Below are 20,669 nucleotides of genomic sequence, written 5' to 3'. Positions count from 1 at the left end.
TATGCATCCAGATTTAGACATGTGCAATTATGTTGGCAGAAGCAGAATTCCCTGCCCCTTTGTCTCCACGACAGCCACTGCAGCCCCATGAAAGTATTATGCAGAGGATCAACTGACTCTGTTGAACAACGTGAGCTGTAGTTTGGTGGACAATCCAAAAAATCAAGCAAAGGTGCTTTGTGTAAATTTCCTTTTGTCCATGGAAGGCAGATCCTAGATATAATCCAGTAAATTTGAAAATTTTCCTTATATTATATACTTAAACCAAAATGTAACTATTTATCATACATTAAGCACAAGAAGTAAGGATCCTAAGAAAGAAAAACACTAACATCCTCAAGGACATGAGGGCAATGATTCAGTGGTTAAGCACCTATTTTGCAAACAAAATGTCACAAGTTCTATTCCTGGCATTTCCAGCTTGAGATCTTAGAAAGACTCTTGCCTGAAATCTAGTGGAGACAATGTTAGTCAGTGTAGACAAAACGAAACTCAATGGTTCAATATGTGAATTGGCAGTTTCCTGTTCCCACAGAACTATTAGAAGCTTTTTCATCAAATCACAGAACTGTAGTTCGAAGGTGCCAGTAAGGCCATCAGGTCCAAACCCCTGCTCTATGCAAGACTCCTAACTAAAGCATTCCTAACAGATGGCTGTCTAGTTGCTTCCTGGATGACTCCAGTGTGGGAGAGCCCACAACCTGTGTGGGTAATTGGTTCCTCTGCCATATTGCTCTAACTATCAAGATATTTCTCCTCTTGCTCCTATAACTTGAGCCCATTATTCCATGCCCTGCACTTTGGGATGATTGAGAAGAGATCCTGGCCCTCCTCTATGTGACAACATTTCAAATACTTCAAGAATGCTGCCCTCACTCTTCTCTTCTCAAGACTAAACATACATCTGTTCTTTCAGTCTCTCCTCGCAAGATTTTTGTTTTCAGTCCCCTGCTCTTAACAGTTGCCCTTCTTTGAAATCTTTTCTTTCTTTCTTTTTTTAACTTTTCAAACAATCCACTTGCGAAAAAAATGTAAATTTGCACACATAGTTCTTTCCAGCTATCCTTGCACATATTTTTACATGTCTCCTTACCATATGCACCTTCAAATTCACAAATTGTAGGCTTTCTTATTTTTTAAAAAGGATTGCGCCAAAATAAGAGGTTCATGGTTGAAAATTATGTCCCTCAAGTGAGGTAGTGAAATGAATTGCCTAGAATAATGAGGGCTAGGTTTAGTTTCTTCTTTCAAAAATCTAACAGATAAAATTAAACAGTTTCTAGGAGCATGGGTAGAATGGCCACCATCAAAAGAAAAAGGTTAAAAGGGGGGAAAAACCTTCCAATGATGATGAATGCATGGTGGGATAATGGCCAGAAAGATTTCTACTTAGATTAATAATAAAAAAGGGATTTTTTTGAGGGGGGGAATAAAAGGTTTATAGCTCATGTGACCTGATGTAGACTTTTGTGTGACAATCACAAGCAGATTACATAAAAACTGGTCTGGAGGATGCATTCAGCCACTATCCTTCCCCAATATGTTCATGACTGCACAGTTAAACAGATTTAGACTGCAATTTTGTACCCACTTGAATTATAAATAGACATGTACATGTTTGTGCTGTTAATCTTGAAATCAACTTTTTCAGATGCAGTTGCAGGTAGGGAATGTTTCGGGGTATTTTCAACATGTACACATACTTAGAACATGTCAGGACAAACACATTTTCTAAAAAGAAATCTAGGAATAGTTCCTTCCTCTGACTTGCTACTCATTCAAACAGAGAGTGTTTGCTATATAAGAGGGGTGAGCATTTTATGACGCTCCAGGTATTTTGGGCTGCAATTTTCATTGTCCCTTACCATTGGTTGATAGGTCAAAATATCAGGAGGGCCACAAGTTGTCCACTCCTGCTATATAACATACACAGCAAGAGGAAAAACATATTATGAAAAATGCATATCGAAAGTCTGTCATTTTCCTACAACATTAAAAATCTTGCTCGCTAATTATACCATTGGATTACCAGTAGCATTTATAGTTGATAAAACAGTGGCATCAGGTGGATCGTTTTGGTAAATGCAGCTACATGCTTTATTTTCCATGGCTTCTTCAGAGGTCTTTTTAATGGAGGCTTTTAACCTACCACTTTACCAAAGTTTCTGGATTCTTTGTGGAATTAAGGGCTTTTCTACACAATTGTTGTAGCTACTTTCAGTTCTATTGCAGCATGAAGGTTCTGCACAAAAGCTCACTCTTTCCTGCTTTTCTGCTACATAACCTCTAGGTAGAGCTATGCTACAGTGGTATAAGTAAAGTACACACGGAGAAAGAGTAGTATGTGTCTTATTCTAATACTCTATTTTCCCCATTCTAAAAAACAAACAAAACAAAATAAGAAAGTGCTTTGAAAATAACAGAAGTAAAACTGGAAGATAGCAACATCTAAATTGCCCATAAACAACTATGAGTAAGGAATCATGAGCACACAATAAATGCCTCATGTTGGAAAGTTCTAAGATCTGTTCCTTTACATGTGGTTTTTTCCAGAGGCTTTCTTTTTCTGCCTTTATATTACATAATTATTGGTGCTATGGTACAGCAGAATTGTACAAATGCAAAAGGGTTTCATGTTGCCAACTGCAGAAATATCGGACTCGAAGGTGGAGGAGGGGAAGAAGGAGGAGGGGGAGGAAGAAGAGGAAGAGGATGATGAGACAAAGGTGCTAACAACAATGATTAGAATGGTTGCAAAGCATGAGAGAGGTTCTGGAGGACGATGACATTGTATAAACCACCCATAAACTACTGTGAGTGAGGAATCAGGAGCATGGTGTGCTACAGAAAGGGTGCTCAGGAGTGACTGTCAACCATCTGAGTCACCTCTATATTCCAGAAGTTGACCAGGGATTTGACCTCCAGCTATACCAGCCAAAATCCTCCCAGAAACCTCTGGAAACTATCCAAATCCATCATTCTTAAGGGGTGGACCATTTTAATAGGTCCTCCAGCCCTGCAGAGGGGAAAAACTGTGGTTAATCTAAATCTTAGCAGTTAATAATCTGAGCAAGTCAAGAGAATGATGTCAAAGTCCCATACCTTTGAATCACTATCCCCAAGCCGAAAAAAAAAAAAAAATCCAGAACATGTTTAGCTACATATTTGGGCTGATGATGTGTTGGGGTTGTCATGGAACCCATGGCATTCTGAGCTGCCCCAGATAGGGTCCCTTAGGCATGGACATTAACACCCCCCAGGACCAACAATCTGGAGGACAGCAATATTGCACCCAAAATAGCCTCTGTCAGCTCAGGGCTGATGGTACACCAATGGAATCTCCCTTTATATATTGCATTATACATATTCATATACTAAGAAACTGGATATGGAGAATATTGCCTCTATATCTACAATAGGGTAAGGAACTATTAATATAGGGTGGGGTTACATTTGGATGAATTTCATATCTATAACTGAATTGGGCTAATGCAGACATATTTGGGAAATGTCCGAATCAAATAAGAACACTTGGGAATATTTGGAATTTGCAAGGACATAGAGATGCAGAACATATGTCTCAAAACACTGATACATTTCTCCTTGAACATTCAATGTAACTGTGGGGAGAAGGGATAGAGGGAAAGAAGAGGATGCAGTTTTGTGACTGGCAGGTCTAGCTTATAATCACAGTGAATGGTTTTACCAGGATTCTCTAAACTCAGTGCTTTTGGAGGAGGGGTAGGAAAGTTGAAGCAAGATAAGGAATGATCAAGTGTTTAGTGTGATTTGCTAGTTCTCTGACCCAAGTGGGAATATTTAAAGACATCTGGCAGAATCTGTGGGGCCTGGGAGGACATACCATTAAACATTGCTTTTTTACTTCTACTATATCTACATCCAGAGCAGGGGTTCACAACCTGAGGTGCCTGCACACCCAGGGGATGTAAGATGGCATTTCAGGGGATGAAAAAAAGAGAGAAAGATGGCATTGTGGTTCGCCAAAATTGGAGAATTGCGATTTTTTTAAAAAAATTATCCCAATAATAAAATTGTTTATAATTTTGTTTGTGTTTGGATTCAGTTCTCTTTGGTCAATCAAATCAAATCTAGGAATCCCTTGAATTCACAGACAGATTTGTGGATCCCAATCAGCAAGAAAGTTCCACATTTTGATAAAATTGTGAATGAGAAGCAGGAACAAAGAAGTCATTGAATTTTATGTTCACAATTGGGATTGATTTTACTGTTTACGTTTTCCCCCAATTGCTCAATTATAGTTGAATGTCATGCACTGATTTAAAAGCTTTTCTTCAATTTGTTCAGCCACTGCACTGTATGTGATTCAATTTGTGGTTCAAATATTAGAAATTTGACTTTTTCATCTTCAAATGTGATATTACTTTTGTAGGTGGTGCAAACACAAGTCAAACATTTTCTAGGGCTGCAGGGTATAGAAAAGGTTGGAAATCAATGATCTAGACACAGTTTTTTGTCCTTCTGTCTTTTCCCTGATCTCTCACTCTTTTCTGTCAATTTTGCTTTTAATATTACTGCCCATGTCTCACTGCCAGTCTTTCTACTTCCTACTTAAGAATATAATCATAGCATTGTAGGAGAAATCAACTTAGGTGAGGTCATAATGAAGCTATGGATCCCAATCCACTTGAAAACCAATGTTCTAGATCAAGAGTGAGCAATTTCCAAGAGTGGAATGCACTCCCCAGAGAGGTCCGCCTGCCACCATCATTATATGTTTTTCAGCGCCAGGTCAAGACCTTTTTAATCAATATTTTAATATGTTTTAATATTGAATGTTATTGTTGTATTTTATTAATTTGCAGCCAGTGTGGATGGTCAATTTATTTATGTTGTAAGCCGTCCAGAGACACAAGTAATTGGATGGCATACAAATTTTATAAATAATAAATAAATAAATAAATAAATAAACTTAGGGTAATCTATTGCCTAATATCGAATACTTACTCACCCTTCACTGGTAAGCTACTATATTCCCAAAAGGGCCATACTTAGCTGTAAGAATTTGGCACTGCATTTTAGTGGTAAACCACTAATATATTTTCCTCCACCACGGCTTAGGTTTAGTGGTGCAGCGGTGGCAGCAGGGTGGCAGGGGCTGCACTTAAGGCTATGCAGGGAACAAATATGACCCATAGAATATTGTCCACCTCTGCTCAGATTCTATCAATATTACATCTATATCAAGCTAAGTTTTGTAACTTGAACAGATTGCACCATGATTTGAAATATGTAAATCTATCTTTCAACTGCACAGGAAAGCTATGAAAGTAGCTACAAAATAGATAGTTGGAATATTATTATTATTTATCATCATTTCCATACTGTCCATAGCAAAAGCTCTCTGGGCTGTTTACAGGAATAATGGAATATCTGAAATATTTCTCTATTTTCTAACATCTTCATACCTGGCTGAAAATACTTAAGCTGCTCTTGATGCTGGGGGACCAAATGAACTGCTTTCAATTCTCTAGTGTCTGTATTGTTTATACAGAGTATATGAGTACCACCCTTCAGCTGACAGATTATCTGGAATACAGAACCAATCATTAATTTGCAGTAGTTTTCATTTTGAGAAAATGAAAATGAAAACCTGTCCCATCTCTGCCCACAAGCTGTTTTCCCTTGCTTTCCCCCCAGGGATTTAAAGTTGTCGTCTGCAATCTCTATTTTCAAAGTTAGAAGCAGTACCTCCAAGGTGCCCCAAGAGCATCCTGGAGAGGGCTGTCTGTGGCTTTCTATCCTTTGAAAAAAAAACCTTTTTTTGTACACAAGTATATACTCAATAAAATAGATTTGTTAATCTTTGTATACTTTTTACATAATTGTGTACATAATTTTTCTTAATTTTTAGCACAACTGCACAACTGTAATTGATTGCAGTTGCTCAACTGTCAACAGAAATTGACCCAGGCAAGGCACCAAATCCCTTTTGGTTTCTTTTGTCAGCTAACAGAAGGTGAGCTGTCAAGAGAAAGCCAAGGCATGTTAAATTTAATTTTATTTATGCAGAACACAGCAACCAAAATGCACACTAAAAAGTTCAAAATTAAAACATTACAATTTTTGAAGAAAAATTTAAACGATCAATAGTACTACCCGGTTCTATATTATATGTTGCTATGTAACAGAGCATACTATCATTATTATATTTATTTCTATTTATTCAATTTAGAGGCTCTCTGGGTGGCTTAGAACATATTAAAATGCAACAATATCAAACAGTACAAACACAATATAACATTTACTACAAAACCCAGTAATAATAACAATAAAATCAGTAAATAAATTAATAGGATTAAAACCAAAATAGAAAGTTATTATGCAAAGATTGCAACAATGGCACCCCAAATAGTCATATATTTATCTTTCAATTATGCCTAAGGCCACCTATTCAAAAACTGCAAATTTAATTAAATCCTCCACCCACTCTATTATTAGATGAGGCTGTTTATTTGTCTTTTAGTTTTCAAAAGGGCACATAAAATCCTTGTTTTAAATTCCAAGAGATGGGTAGATAATTCAAAAGAATATTATTATTGCATTGCATGTATAGCCTGCCTTTTTCCTCTCTTGCAAGGAATCCAAGTTGTCTTACATAGCTCTTCACTTCATTTTTATCTTCACAGTAACAACCCTGAGTGGTAGGTGAGTCCATGACTAGCCCCAGACCACCCAGTAGGCTTGATAGCTGAGTGGGGACTTGAACCTGAATTACCCAGTCCCCAGTCTAATATTCCAACCACCACACCACACTGGCTCTCAAAAGACCATGTGTATCCTTAATATATTAAAGAACTTTCCACCACAAGATTTATCTGAGTAATTGCCTCCTTCTAAAAAACAGCTGCCATTGGTTATTGCAAAAACCAATGAAGAGAAGGATTAGTAGCATTGCACCTCAAACAACTGGCCAATTTAATTCGTTACAAAAGAGTCTTCATGGCATTGGAGTATCTTTTGCTGAGAAGGAATTGTTTTGGTGATTTATACCTCCTTCACAGCAATACCCTCATCTCCCCCACTACAGTTTCTACATGGGTACACATATTGCACCTTATCCCAAACTATTAGGAGCTTGGGAAAATGCAAAGGTGCACCCCCTTTTTTCAACGTAAAGGGAACCTAACAGCTTTGATCTGTTATCTGGGTGTCTTTATACGTATTTATGAACTCATCTGTTTTATATTTGTTTTTGAAGTATTAGCAAACAGTGTGGTTGTTATTTTAAAATGTTAAAAAACACCATAAAAAATTCTGGGTCTCTTTGGAAAGGCAGCTTTGAGCGAGCATTGGGTGGTTTCGTATTGGGGCATATAGCTGTATATGTCCCAGTTCAAAATCCTCAATCCCCCAAGTAAAAGGAGGGAGGTTCTCTTTGGCATTTAGTCCTTTTACAAAATGTGTATCCCAATGAGAATTAAAATGGAGGTTAAAGAAAAGATGATCCTGAGGAAAATCGATCCATTTTTATAAGTCAAAAAACCCTCAACCTTTTCACAACAAAAGATGATAGCGGCCAAAACCACCATCCACTACTGCAAGTGACTTCTGGGGACAAAACAGTTGTCCAGCTGTTCTATAAACAGATAAATGTAGTGGGTACTCTTATTACAGCTTATGTCTTATCACCTATGGAAAGTTACTCTGCTAAGGCACCTTTCTTTCACTGTAATAAAACAATAAAAGACAATAGTTACCACTTGAGGATTGGAATAATTTCTGTGTGAGCAGGTGGGTTGTTCCACTGCATTTTGTGAAACTGCCAGGTTGTGGCTGGTTTCTCCATCTGAATTTTGAAAAACTGCTTCTTCTGCGCTATTAGTTGTAATGCTAACAACTGCTTCTCTGACCTCAGCCTAAAAGGGAAGCAATTTTATATTTTAAAAGGTTCAAAAGTTTTCTTTATCTCAAAAAAATGTGCTCCATAAAGAGCTAGTAAAACCACTTAAATGACACTTTGGATAAGAAACATAATCCAACTTATATGTAGAATGGACAGTTCAAAGTGTCATTTATAGCTATGTTTTAAATAAGACCAAAAAACAATCTTAAATAATTACATTCCCACACTGCTTTGAGGCATTTAAACAATAATGCTAATAAATTACAGAAAACATATCATAATATCAGGAGTTCTATATCCATTTCCTAGAAATGGTACTTATTTGCAAGAATGTAGGAAGAGCCCTACTTAGTACTCAGTACTTCAGCATTCCTGGGCTCCAGGATCACCGCAGTCATGACTGCAGCCAAAAAATTAAAAGACGCTTGCTTCTTGGGAGGAAACCTATGGCAAATCTAGACAGCATACTAAAAAGGAGAGACATCACCCTGCCAACAAAAGTGTGTATAATCAAGGCTATGGTTTTCCCAGTTGCAATGTATGGCTGTGAAAGTTGGACCATAAGGAAGGCTGAGCGCCAAAGAATTGAGGCCTTTGAATTGCAGTGCTGGAAGAGACTCCTGCAAGTCCCTTGGACTACAAGGCATTCAAACTGGTCAGTCCTAGAGGAGATCAGCCCTGACTGCTCTTTAGAAGGCCAGATACTGAAGATGAAACTCAAATACTTTGGCCACCTAATGAGAAGGAAGGACTCCCTGGAGAAGAGCCTAATGCTGGGAACAATAGATGGCAAAAGAAGAAAGGGACAGCAGAGGATGAGGTGGCTAGGTGGAGTCACTGAAGCAGTTGGCGTGAGCTTAAGTGGACTCCAGGGGATGGTGGAGGATAGGAGAGTCTGGAGGAATGTTGTCCATGGGGTTGCGATGGGTCAGGCATGACTTCACAAATAATATAACATATAACATCAGCATTCTGTTTCCCACATTAGCCAGCCAGAAAGCACCAACTTGTTACCAGGCAGCTCATCCATATCCCCATTCTCATTAGCACACTGTATCCAGTTATTTTCATTTTGCCCAGTAAGCTGAATGAAGGCTTGAGGAACCAGTATAAGACAAAGCTTGAGGCCAGCATATATCAGAGATCCTTGATTCACAGTGTGTGATAGGCATAGTCTGTTACATTAGGGTGAACATGAAACACACACACACACACACACACACACAACACACACCATTTTGAATTAACAATCCAGAGACCTGGTGGGGGAAAACACTATGTCCCCTCCAAAAAAAGGCACTGCCACCACTGGTAAACAAATTAATATTCATTACTATTTTAAAGGCTGAAGAGCTGAATCCAAAATTTGCATATGGACTCCCTCAACCCTTGCTACTCTGCACTCATAGCCTGTAGCAAGACTCCAATACCCTAGAAATCCATTCACGTTCCTTTTGTTCTATGTATTTCCTTAGATAAATGAATAAATAAAATATAGTATCTTTCAAATAGGTGCTGTTCCCAAGTAAAAGCTGCTTATTTATATTATTTCTATGTATATGTACTAAAATGCAAAGTCAACTGTATACTTACAGATTCATCACATACCGAAGCACTATCCTGAGGTAAAGTGCTGATACCATTGCAAGGTTCTATTATACAAAACAGAATTAAAGAAAAATTATGTGGACAGGATTAGGTATTAATAGTTCTTTCAACACTGAATATAATTGACTGCATCCAGAAAGCATTGGAAGTGGAACTGTCCTGGCCTCAATTGAAGCCCAAATCCTCTTACATAAATCTGAGTTCTCCTTTAAAAGGAGCTTCAGTGGAGTAATTATTTTTTAGTAAAAACTCCTCTGATCTTTACAAGTTCTAATTTTTTTAAAAAATGAACATATAAATTCAGAGCAAAATGTGATATTTGAAAATGAAAGATAAAAGAAAAAGAACACCATTACCTATTGAATGCATACAGTGGTTAACTTTTAGTGAAATAGGGCTCATAGATTATGTATTCTGAGTTCTAGTTGCATGGAACAACAGGGCATTAGATCAGGATGTCTGGATCAAATTACAAAGACAACCACTTCAAAGGGAAGCTGAAGAACACCAAGGAGAAACAGATGAGTATCTCAGCAGAACTGCTGCATGCACAGAAGCTTGCTAGGTCATAGAATGTTACTGTTATTTAAAGGATTTTATAACAACTAGGATTGGTAAATGGTAAACATTACTATTATAAACAATTCCTCTTATTAAAAACTAGAGAGCCTGATCTATTATATACTTCTGAGGCAGTGTTTTATGGGATCTAGTGTAAGCTTCTAATACTGGTATTGATAATTCTCATGGAAAATGAACAAACCAGACTTTCCAAGGACAGGATCATGCCTTAATGGCCTTAGTTGCATATAACTTTGGATCTATGGATGGATGGAATATCACAGTTGTGTGTCCAGAGGATTAAGAAAGATCTGGGAGTAAACCTTAATTGTAAGTGGAGTGGTTATCTGTACATACTAATTCTGTATCTGTGCAGAGCAAATTGGAACTTTCTGGAGCTAGGCTGTGAAATATTTTGATGGGTGCATGCTTAAAAGGCATTCAAACATATTGCTAGTCAAGGACTTTCCTAGTGTACCAGCTCAGCAAATCAAAAAGAAAACTCCCAGTGACAGCAGCTTAGGCCAGCCACCTACAGTGGAGAAAGAGGAAAGATTGCATGATTGCACAAAAGACTACCTGAAGAACTACAATAGCCTTCCCCAACCTGGTGGCCTCCAGTTGAAGTACAATTCCCACAATTCCTAACCATTAGGCATACTGGCTGGGGCCAATGGGAGTTATCAAGTAAAACATGTGGATGGGTATCTTGTTGGAAGGGGGATTCATTGCCTCTGCATGGTTTCCCATATGAAAGAATGGCACCATCCTCTCTGGAGCTAGTTCCACAGCATAGAACTCAGTATAGCTCTTCTGATGGATACTTCTGTTGAAGCCCAAAATATCCATGGCAAACTGGCACAGCTCAGGAATAAAATCCCTTTGAAGTATTTCATGCACTATGCTATAGCATTTGTTGAATTAACATAAGTAGAACATAGACCCCAACCAAGATTGATGGGTTAGCTAAAGGATACTGTTGTTGTTAGTCATGAAGTCATGTCCGACCCATCACAACCCCATGGACGACATTCCTCCAGGCCTTCCTGTACTCCACCATCCCCCAGAGTCCACTTAAGCTCACGCCGACCGCTTCAGTGACTCCACCTAGCCACTTCATCCTCTGCCGTCCCCTTCTTCTTTTGCCATCTATTGTTCCCAGCATTAGGCTCTTCTCCAGGGAGTCCTTCCTTCTCATTAGGTGGCCAAAGTATTTGAGTTTCATCTTCAGTATCTGGCCTTCTAAAGAGCAGTCAGGGTTGATCTCCTCTAGGACTGACTGGTTTGATCGCCTTGCGGTCCAAGGGACTCGCAGGAGTCTCCTCCAGGACCACAATTCAAAGGCCTCAATCCTTTGGCGCTCAGCCTTCCTTATGGTCCAGCTTTCACAGCCATACATTGCAACTGGGAAAACCATAGCCTTGACTATACGCACTTTTGTTGGCAGGGTGATGTCTCTGCTTTTTAGTATGCTGTCTAGATTTGCCATAGCTTTCCTCCCCAGGAACAAGCGTCTTTTAATTTCTTGGCTGCAGTCCCCGTCTGTGGTCATCTTGGAGCCCAGGGGAAAAAAAAATCTGTCACTACCTCCATTTCTTCCCCATCTATTTGCCAGGAAGTGAGAGGACCGGATGTCACGTTCTTAGTTTTCTTAATGTTGAGTCCTTCATGGATCACTGCCTTGCTGTGGCGAAGGGGCTTGCGTAGCTCAATGAAGCTATGAGCTATGCTGTGCAGGGCCACCCAAGATGGACAGGTCATAGCAGAGAGCTCTGACAAAACGTGATCCACTGGAGAAGGAAATGGCAACCCACTCCAGTATCTTTGCCATGAAAACCGCATGGACAGTACCAAAAGGCAAAAAATGGATACTGCCCACCAAGAAATATTGAGCCTTTTTAGGACTATCAACAAGGCAAAGGTCCAGACAGAAACTAACAATTCATATACAGTGGTACCTTGGCTCACAAACTTAATCTGTTCCAGGACTCTGGTCTTGACCCAAATTGGTCGTGAGCCAAGTCAAATTTCCCCATAAGGTTCTATGTAAATAAGGTTAATCCGTTCTGTAACTATTTTTTTAATCACAAAAATTTGAAGCAAAGTGACAAACAACAACAAAGATTGTGGCCATCTCCCCCACCCCCACTCCAAGCACGAGTGTGGCCATCTCCCCCCCCCCCCAGGATTGCCCCCGTCCCCCCCCCCCCGGGGGCCCCCCCAACACCGGCCAAAAGGGGGGGGGTTTGGGGGGATGCTCGGGGGGGGGGGGGGGAGACAGGCATGATTGCAATTGTCACCCAATGTGGAGTTCGCAACCTGAGGCAAAAATTTTCAGAAATTTCTGCTTGCGACCCGATTTGGTCGTGAACTGAGGCGTTCATAAGCCAAGGTACCACTGTATTTGAAATCTCCAGATTCAAATAGATATCAAAACTACCTTAACTGGGGACTGTTTTAAACTATTTTAAGCATGGCCTTGTCTTTGTCATGGGTTAAGTAGCAAGGATCTGAAGCAAGGGCACAGTATTTATTTATTTCCTGGCTTTTTTTCCTTTCAAGGAACTCAAGGAGGCTTACATAATTCTCTTCTTCCTCTTATTGTCATAACAAAAACCCTGTGAAGTAGGTTGGGCTGAAAGTCTGTGACTGACCCAAAGTAATCCAGGTAGCTCCATGGCTGATTGGGAACTAGAAGATAGATCTCCTGAGTCCCTGTCCCACAATCTTAACCACTACCCCACACTGGCTCCTGACCTTTTAGCAGAAATAGTTAGCAAAAGGAAGGCAAATGTAAAGGCCATCAGGTGAAGGTCAAAGGCAAGAACTTCTTTGTACATATTTGACATATGCTAAAAAGAATGTTTGAAGGATTTTATGAAGGTGAAGCTTGGAAAGGAATATTTTAACAAATGAGCAACAAGTTGAGGAAAAAACAGAACCATGTTAGTGCAGAAAAATAAACAAAAGGAAAAAACAAGAATGAGCTAAAATAGTAAAGGAATTGACAAAATGTGAACAAGAATTACAGTAAGATCCATCCAAAAAAACCCTTAAGGTGCAAATATTCTAAAACATAAACTGAACCTCCTGGACACAAATGAACTCACTAAGCAAATGAAATTGACCAAACAGAACTTCTTTGAAAATGCTAATAAACCAGGGAGATGGTTAGCCTATAAAGTAAAGAAAGAAAGAGAGAAGAGACTGATATGTAAATTGAAGGATGGAGAAGGACAACTGCAAGTACAAAGTATACATATCAAGAAAATAGCAGAAGATTTCTTTGCAAAGCTATACCAGAATGATGAGATTTCAACTGAGAAAGTAAAAGAATATATCCGAAAGGGAGACCTGCCAAAGTTACCGGAGAAATACCAAAAAGTATTGATTCAAGAAGTAACAATCACGAAAGTAATAGAGGCAATTAAGCGACAAAAGAACGATAAAACTCCTGGCTCGGATGGGCTACCAGCAGAGTTTTATAAATCCTTTGAAGGAATTTTTGCTACACTTCTTAAGGATGTATGTAATGCAGCATTGTTAAATGCTAAAATACCAAATACTTGGACAGAGGCAAATATCACATTAATACCAAAAGAATACACGAACTTGATGCAGATTCAAAATTATAGACCGATATCACTATTAAAAGTGGATTACAAAATTTTTGCCTCCATAATAGCAGAAAGATTGAAGAAGTATCTAACAGACTTTATTCACTCAGATCAAAATGTTTTTTTTACCTAAAAGACAAATGAGGAATAACTTGAGAACTATCTTGGACATCTTAGAGTATTAAGAGATACATACGGAAAAACCAATGGCACTATTATTCATGGACGCACAGAAGGCTTTTGACAATGTTAACTGGCAATTTATGAAGCAACAGCTAGCTCAAATGGAGTTTGGTGAAAAGTTTATTAATGCAATATCAAGCATCTATCAAAAGCAGTCTGCTAGGATTATAATAAATGGAGAATTTACAAATATTATAGATATACAAAAAGGTACAAGACAAGGATGCCCGCTATCACCTCTGTTGTTTATATTGATCTTAGAAGTGTTAAACAGAAATAGCAGGGATGATATGGACATTAAAGGCACTAGAATCAGAGATGAAAGCTATAAACTCCAAGCATTTGCAGATGATCTAGTTTTCATAATGGAGGAACCCTTAGTAACAATGCCTAAACTCCTACAAAGGATTGAAGAATATCCTGAAACTGAAGCTCAATCCAGACAAGACGGAGGTCCTGTTGGTTGGCGGATCGGGCTTCGGAGAGGGTGAATTGAACCTTGTCCTGAATGGGGTTGCACTCCCTCTTAGGGACAAGGTCCGCAGCTTGGGAGTGCTCCTCGACCCAGAGCTTTCACTGGAAGCTCAGGTAACAGCAGTGGCGAGGAGCGCTTTCCTCCAGCTTCGGCTAATTCATCAGCTGCGCCCCTATCTGGAGAATGACTGCCTTGCGACAGTGACACATGCGTTGGTGACTTCCCGTTTGGACTTCTGTAACGCGCTCTACGTGGGGCTACCCTTGAAGACGGTCCGGATACTTCAATTGGTCCAAAATAGAGCTGCCAGGCTGCTGACGGGGACTGGACGTTATGTTCACATGACTCCAGTTCTCCGTCAGCTTCACTGGCTTCCCATTGAAGTCCGGGCCCAATTCAAGGTGTTGGTTATGACCTATAAAGCCCTAAACGGCTTGGGTCCTGGTTACCTGAAGGAGCGCTTACATCCTTATATGCCCAGCCGCCCCCTGAGATCGGCGGGAGAGGCCCTTCTCCGGGAGCCCTCCATGGAAGAAGTTAGGAGGGTGGTTACTCGGAGGAGGGCTTTCTCTGTGGTGGCGCCTAAGTTATGGAATGCGCTCCCCAGAGAGGTCCGCCTGGCGCCGTCGTTATTTGTTTTTCGGCGCCAGGCGAAGACCTTTTTATTTAAGCAGTATTTTAAATGTTAATATTATTGAATTTTATTTGGCCAGGGCGGCTTGTTTTATAGTGTATGTTTTATATTATATATTTGTATTTTATTGTATGTATTTTAAAATGTTATTTTATTTTTTTGTTGTAAGCCGCCCCGAGGCTTCGGCGAATGGGGCGGCATAAAAATGTTTTAATAAATAAATAAATAAATAAATAAATATGGCAAGGTTACTGGGATGAAAATAATTAGAGAAAAGATGACATTGTTAGCAAAAAATCTCACACAGGAGCAGAGAAAAACTCTGCTGGAACGAGTAGACTTGCAGATTGTTAAAAAGGTTAAATATTTGGGAATTTATCTTACAGCTAAGTGTACCACTCTGAAAGAAGACAATTATGATAAACTATTTAAGGATATTAAGAGTGATTTGGAGAAAAGTGCTAATTTGCAATTATCCTTGCCGGGAAGAATAGCACTAGTTAAAATGAATATATTAGCAAAGATTTTGTTTCTATTCCAAATGATTCCCATAAAAATTGATAGAAATTTTTTTGATGATTTAAATTTTCAAATCTCAAGATTAATATGGAGAAAGAAGAAACCAAGGATTAACTTAAAAATACTTCAGGAGGCTAAAGAAAATGGGAGTTTTGGTCTCCCTGATTGGATGCTGTACTATCAAGCTTCTGTTTTAACGTGGCTAAAAGAATGGATAACTTTAAGAAATAAGAGAATCTTGTATCTTGAAGGGCATGATTTGCAAATGGGTTGGCATGCTTATATGTGGTATGAAAAGGCTAAGCTACATGGCTCTTTTTTAAGTCACTATATTAGGAAATCATTAATGTCGGTGTGGGAAAATTTAAAGACAAAATTGTATAATAAATTACCAAGATGGCTTTCACCTATGGAAGCTTTTGTATATCCAAATGCATTGAACTTTGAAGGGATCATAAGGTATGATGACATTCTGGATAATGATGGAGGATTGAAATTGAATCAAGAAACACAAGAACAAGGATCTAATATTTCTTGGTGGCATAAAGTGCAAATACAATCGCGATATGCTAAAGACTATAAAACGTGGGGCTTTTATAAAGATTTAACAGCATTTGATCAGGTGATGCTTAAATCAGATGAGAAAATGATTAAAAGACTATATAATTTCTTACTTGATAGGAGAATGGAAGATGAACAGGTTAAGGAAACTATGATAACGTCGACACAAAACTATAATATTGAATTAGAAAAATGGCAAAAGCTGTGGGAGAGAAATATTAAGGTAACATTAGCAACTTTGTATAAAGAAAACCTGTATAAAATGTTTTATAGATGGTATCTGTCGCCAAATAGATTAGCTAAGACGTTTCCAAATATGTCAAATGGATGTTGGAAATGTAAACATAAACTGGGTACTTTCTATCATATGTGGTGGACTTGCGATAATGCGAAAAAGTATTGGATTAAAATACATAAATGGCTTGAGGAAATGTTACAAAAATCCTTAGCTTTTAAACCTGAAGTCTTCTTATTAGGCATTATACCTGTTGATATTAGTAAACAAGAAATGTACTTGATTGTACATGTAATTACTGCAGCGAGGATTGCATTTGCTCAACACTGGAAAAGTGAAGAATCACCCACCGACAAACTGATCCTGAAAAAGATCTTGGACTGTGCAGAAATGGATAGATTGACTTTGTCATTGAAGGAGAAAGAAGATACTCATTTCTATCAAACTTGGGACTCTTTTTATTATTGGCTAGAGAAATGGGACTTCGTATAGATTTAAATCATTTCTAAGTTATCATAAATGGAAAAAAATGTGGGGGCTGACCCAGCAGGTCCGATGTTTCTGATGATTGATGTTTTTAGTTTTTCTTTGTTTTAGGGTTATAATTTTGAATAAAGTTATTATAAAAAAAATCAAAGATAAATCTTGAGTGAAGGGAGGACTATGTAACCTGTAATTCTTTGTCATGGTCTCTGTGTATCACATATATGGGTGCTGCACCTGCGCAGTGCCTGTATTTGGGAAGATTCTTTCAGCTAATAACATTTTTGGCAGGAACTCCGCTCCCCCACCCCCTCGTATAAATGGACGGAGATAGTGAAGGGAGGACTGTCCTGTTGTAACTGTCCTGAATTTGCGCACCAAGTTGACAATATCATTGGTCCTTGTACTAAAAGGCTTTCATATATGAGCAAATCTCCTGGGCGGGCCATGATGGCTGCACCCATGCTTGATACCACAGAGCAGTGGAATCCGCAATAGCCTAAAGTCTCTGTCTGCCATCTGACAAGTCTGGATTGGCTGATTTGCAAATTAATAGGTCTTTTTCTTTAATATTCATGTAAGTTCTCTTTTGTAATCCAGAAGCTGATAAAAACTGAAGGAGACTTTTCGAAATGTTGATACCAAGGCACAGATGAATGTAATGTCTAATAATCTGCAGTCTACGAAAGGGCAACAGAAGAGAAAAAATCCCAACCCATAATATCTAGCTTGCGGTTCTCGCAATCTATTGGGGCTAATCATAGAGTAGTAAGGTTGGTAGGGGCCAAGAAGGTCATCAGGTCAGGACACCAATTTATACCATTCCACTCAGATGATTGTTCAGTTTCTTTCTGAATGTCTCTAGTATGGCAGCTGGTTCCACGTCGTATTGCTCTGACAGTGAGTAAACTTTTCCTGATATCTAGCCTGAATCTGTGTTGTCGCAACGTGAGTTGATTATTCTATGTCCTACACCCTGGCATCAGTGAGAAAAGATCTTGACCTTCCTCTCTGGGACAGCCTTTGAGGTGCTTAGAGAGTAATATCATGTCCCGCCTCAGGAGGCAGATGTATCACCTGATGGTGAGTAGAATTCTTATGGTATGCCTTTCTCATGAATGCTTAGTAATAAGATCAAGAGTCCATCACACGCCCCTTGCCCCAGCAGAAAATGCAGCAAGTGTGGCTGTCTAAAGGATGAAGCCTGCCACAGCCTGCATATCTATTAACCCTAGATGCCTTATCAGCAAAGACAAAACCCAAAATGTTTACCTTCCTCACAGATCAAATTTATGGCAGTCAAGAAGGAATAAAGCCAGGAAATTGGGGGGCACATCCTTCTAAGCATGTGTCCTGAGGACTGGGGGTGGTGGGAATATTTATTTCATTGTATAGCTCTAGTGAATTCAGAAGATTGCTCTGCATAGACACAAAACTATATGGGACTGAACGGATATCACCAAAAGAGACACTATCTGACATAGTGTTGCATCTGTCACAAGTGCTATCTATTGCTGGCAGATGTAGACATAGAGTTTCAGGTGAAACAACTGGAAAGCCAAAATTCCATTTTCCCACAGTAAAGGGCAAATGAAGGTGGTGGGGGAGAATGGTTAAAGTTTACACAGTTTTCCTTGCTATAACAATAGGTAACTAGAGAGCTCTGTAATCCTCTTATTATATTAAAAGTGCTAACACATTTAACCTTTAATAAGGAAATGCTATGTAGAAAACAATAAGCTTAGAAGCACAACTGAAAAAGTATTTATATTCTCATCTAGGACAAAAATGCAAAAGATACCAGGTTTGATCCAAGCTTCCCATGAAATAATCTCATGCTTTACTAGAGGCAATACAGGCAAGGCAATTTTCACTGATTCCTCCTTTCTCCTGCAACCGCCTGTGTCCTCTGAAAAGCTGTTTTTGTCAGCTATGGAATACTCTAAAATACTTTTAGAGGTGATGTGACAACTGTAGTGGAAAGGAAAATTGACAAAAACTGCCTCCCTTACTTCTCCAACAGAAGACTCAGCTTCAGTGAACGACAGGATCTGTTCCATTCATAGAAGGGACATCCTGGATCCAACACAATAGATACAAGCAGGAAAGAACTGATATTTCAAAACACCTACCGCCAAAGCTGCCTGATAATGGTTGCGATTCTGGAGAACTGTTAATAATTCCTTTGATTTGGCCACAAGAAACACAGTTATTCACACTTGAATTTGGAGCTAATAATGGTCTCAGTACCTGGGAAAGCAAGCATACCATTCAAGCCTAATATATAATCCATTTATGTATACAATACTAAAAATATGAATTTTATATATATTTATTGACAATGCTTTTATACCTCTTAATATGCTAAAATGCCCGAGAAATTCACAATAAAATATATACATAAAAGCAAGGTAAATAATAATTAAAGTAATAGTTAAATTCCATGTGACAAATATGTTTTCAAGAGAAATTATAAAATTGTCACCAGTTCCTCTGAAACCACATGTATGAGGATATTCGAAACCTCAGGTGCCACCACTGAGAAAGTCCACTTTTGTGCCATTCCATTCATAGCAAACTACCACAGGGAAGTGATTCCCAAAGTGGGTGGTACTGCCCCTCAGGGGTGGTGGTGATTGTTTTAAATTTGCAGTAGAGTAATATACCCAAGACAAAGAAAGAAGCATGGGGGCACTAAGGTTGTCTCCCAAGAGGAAATGGGGCAGTAGCCTGAAAAGGTTTGGGAACCACTGGACTGCAGTATATGCAGGGGAAGGCCATGATAACCAGATTGCAAGTTATTAAAGGCTTTGCATAACAACAAAAACTTGAACATGGATAAGTTAGCTAATAGGCAGCCAGTGGTTTTAACAGAGCCATTAGATGTACTTCTATAAAGCCCCTCCTAAAGAAGGTGATGACTGCAGCCAAGAAATTAAAAGATGCTTGCTCCTTGGGAGGAAAGCTATGGCAAATCTAGACAGCATACTAAAAAGCAGAGACGTCACCCTGCCAACAAAAGTGCGTATACTCAAGGCTATGGTTTTCCCAGTTGCAATGTATGGCTGTGAAAGCTGGACCATAAGGAAGGCTGAGCACCAAAGAATTGAGGCCTTTGAATTGTGGTGCTGGAGGAGACTCCTGCAAGTCCCTTGGACCGCAAGGCGATCAAACCAGTCAGTCCTAGAGGAGATCAACCCTGACTGCTCTTTAGAAGGCCAGATACTGAAGATGAAACTCAAATACTTTGGCCACCTATTGAGAAGGAAGGACTCACTGGAAAAGACCCTAATGCTGGGAACAATTGATGGCAAAAGAAGAAGGGGACGGCAGAGAATGAGGTGGCTAGATAGAGTCACTGAAGCAGTTGGTGTGAGCTTAAGTGGACTCCGGGCTATGGTGGAGGACAGGAAGGCCTAGAGGAATGTTGTCCATGGAGTTGCGATGGGTTGGGTGCAACTTCGCAACTAACAACAAAGAAGGTGACCCTGGATCCAGAAGACATTAACAAGTATAGGCCTGTGGCCAATATTTTCTTGGGCAAGGTGCTTGAGCAGGCGAGGGCTGAGCAGCTCCAGCCACTTTTGGAGGAAACTGACTATTTTGATCCGTTTCAGTCTGGCTTCAGGCCTGGTTTCAGTACAGAAATGGCCTTGATTGCCCTGTAAGATGACCTTTGCCCAAAAAAAAAAAACCCAGGGAGAGTTGGGTCTCTTGGACCTCTCACTGGCTTTTCATACCACTGATCATAGTATGATAGTGCTGGGAGAATATGGATCTGCACAATGGCCTCTATGCCATGGAGTTCCACGGGGTTCCATATTATCCCCCATGCTGTTTTCAGATCTACATGAAATCACTGGGAGAGGCCATCAGGAGGTTTGGACTGAACGTCATCAGTAAGCAGT

At 39.3% G+C, this 20,669-nt stretch overlaps 1 protein-coding gene across 1 annotated transcript in view; it reads right to left on the bottom strand.

Annotated features, from left to right (window-relative positions):
* The window catches only part of TESMIN (testis expressed metallothionein like protein), a 30,844-nt gene extending 11,440 nt beyond the window's left edge, over nucleotides 1-19,404 (bottom strand). The window contains 4 exon segments of the mRNA XM_044425979.1: nucleotides 5,423-5,568; nucleotides 7,740-7,898; nucleotides 9,479-9,537; nucleotides 18,894-19,404. Coding sequence (XP_044281914.1) covers nucleotides 5,423-5,568; nucleotides 7,740-7,898; nucleotides 9,479-9,537; nucleotides 18,894-19,032 — 503 coding nt within the window. The 5' untranslated portion in view covers nucleotides 19,033-19,404.
* Nucleotides 19,405-20,669: the final 1,265 nt, after the last annotated feature.

Source organism: Varanus komodoensis, unplaced genomic scaffold, assembly GCF_004798865.1.
Source record: "Varanus komodoensis strain SLA01 unplaced genomic scaffold, ASM479886v1 scaffold16, whole genome shotgun sequence".
Classification (NCBI taxonomy): Eukaryota; Metazoa; Chordata; class Lepidosauria; order Squamata; family Varanidae; genus Varanus; species Varanus komodoensis.
This window is presented reverse-complemented; position numbering and strand designations above follow the sequence as displayed.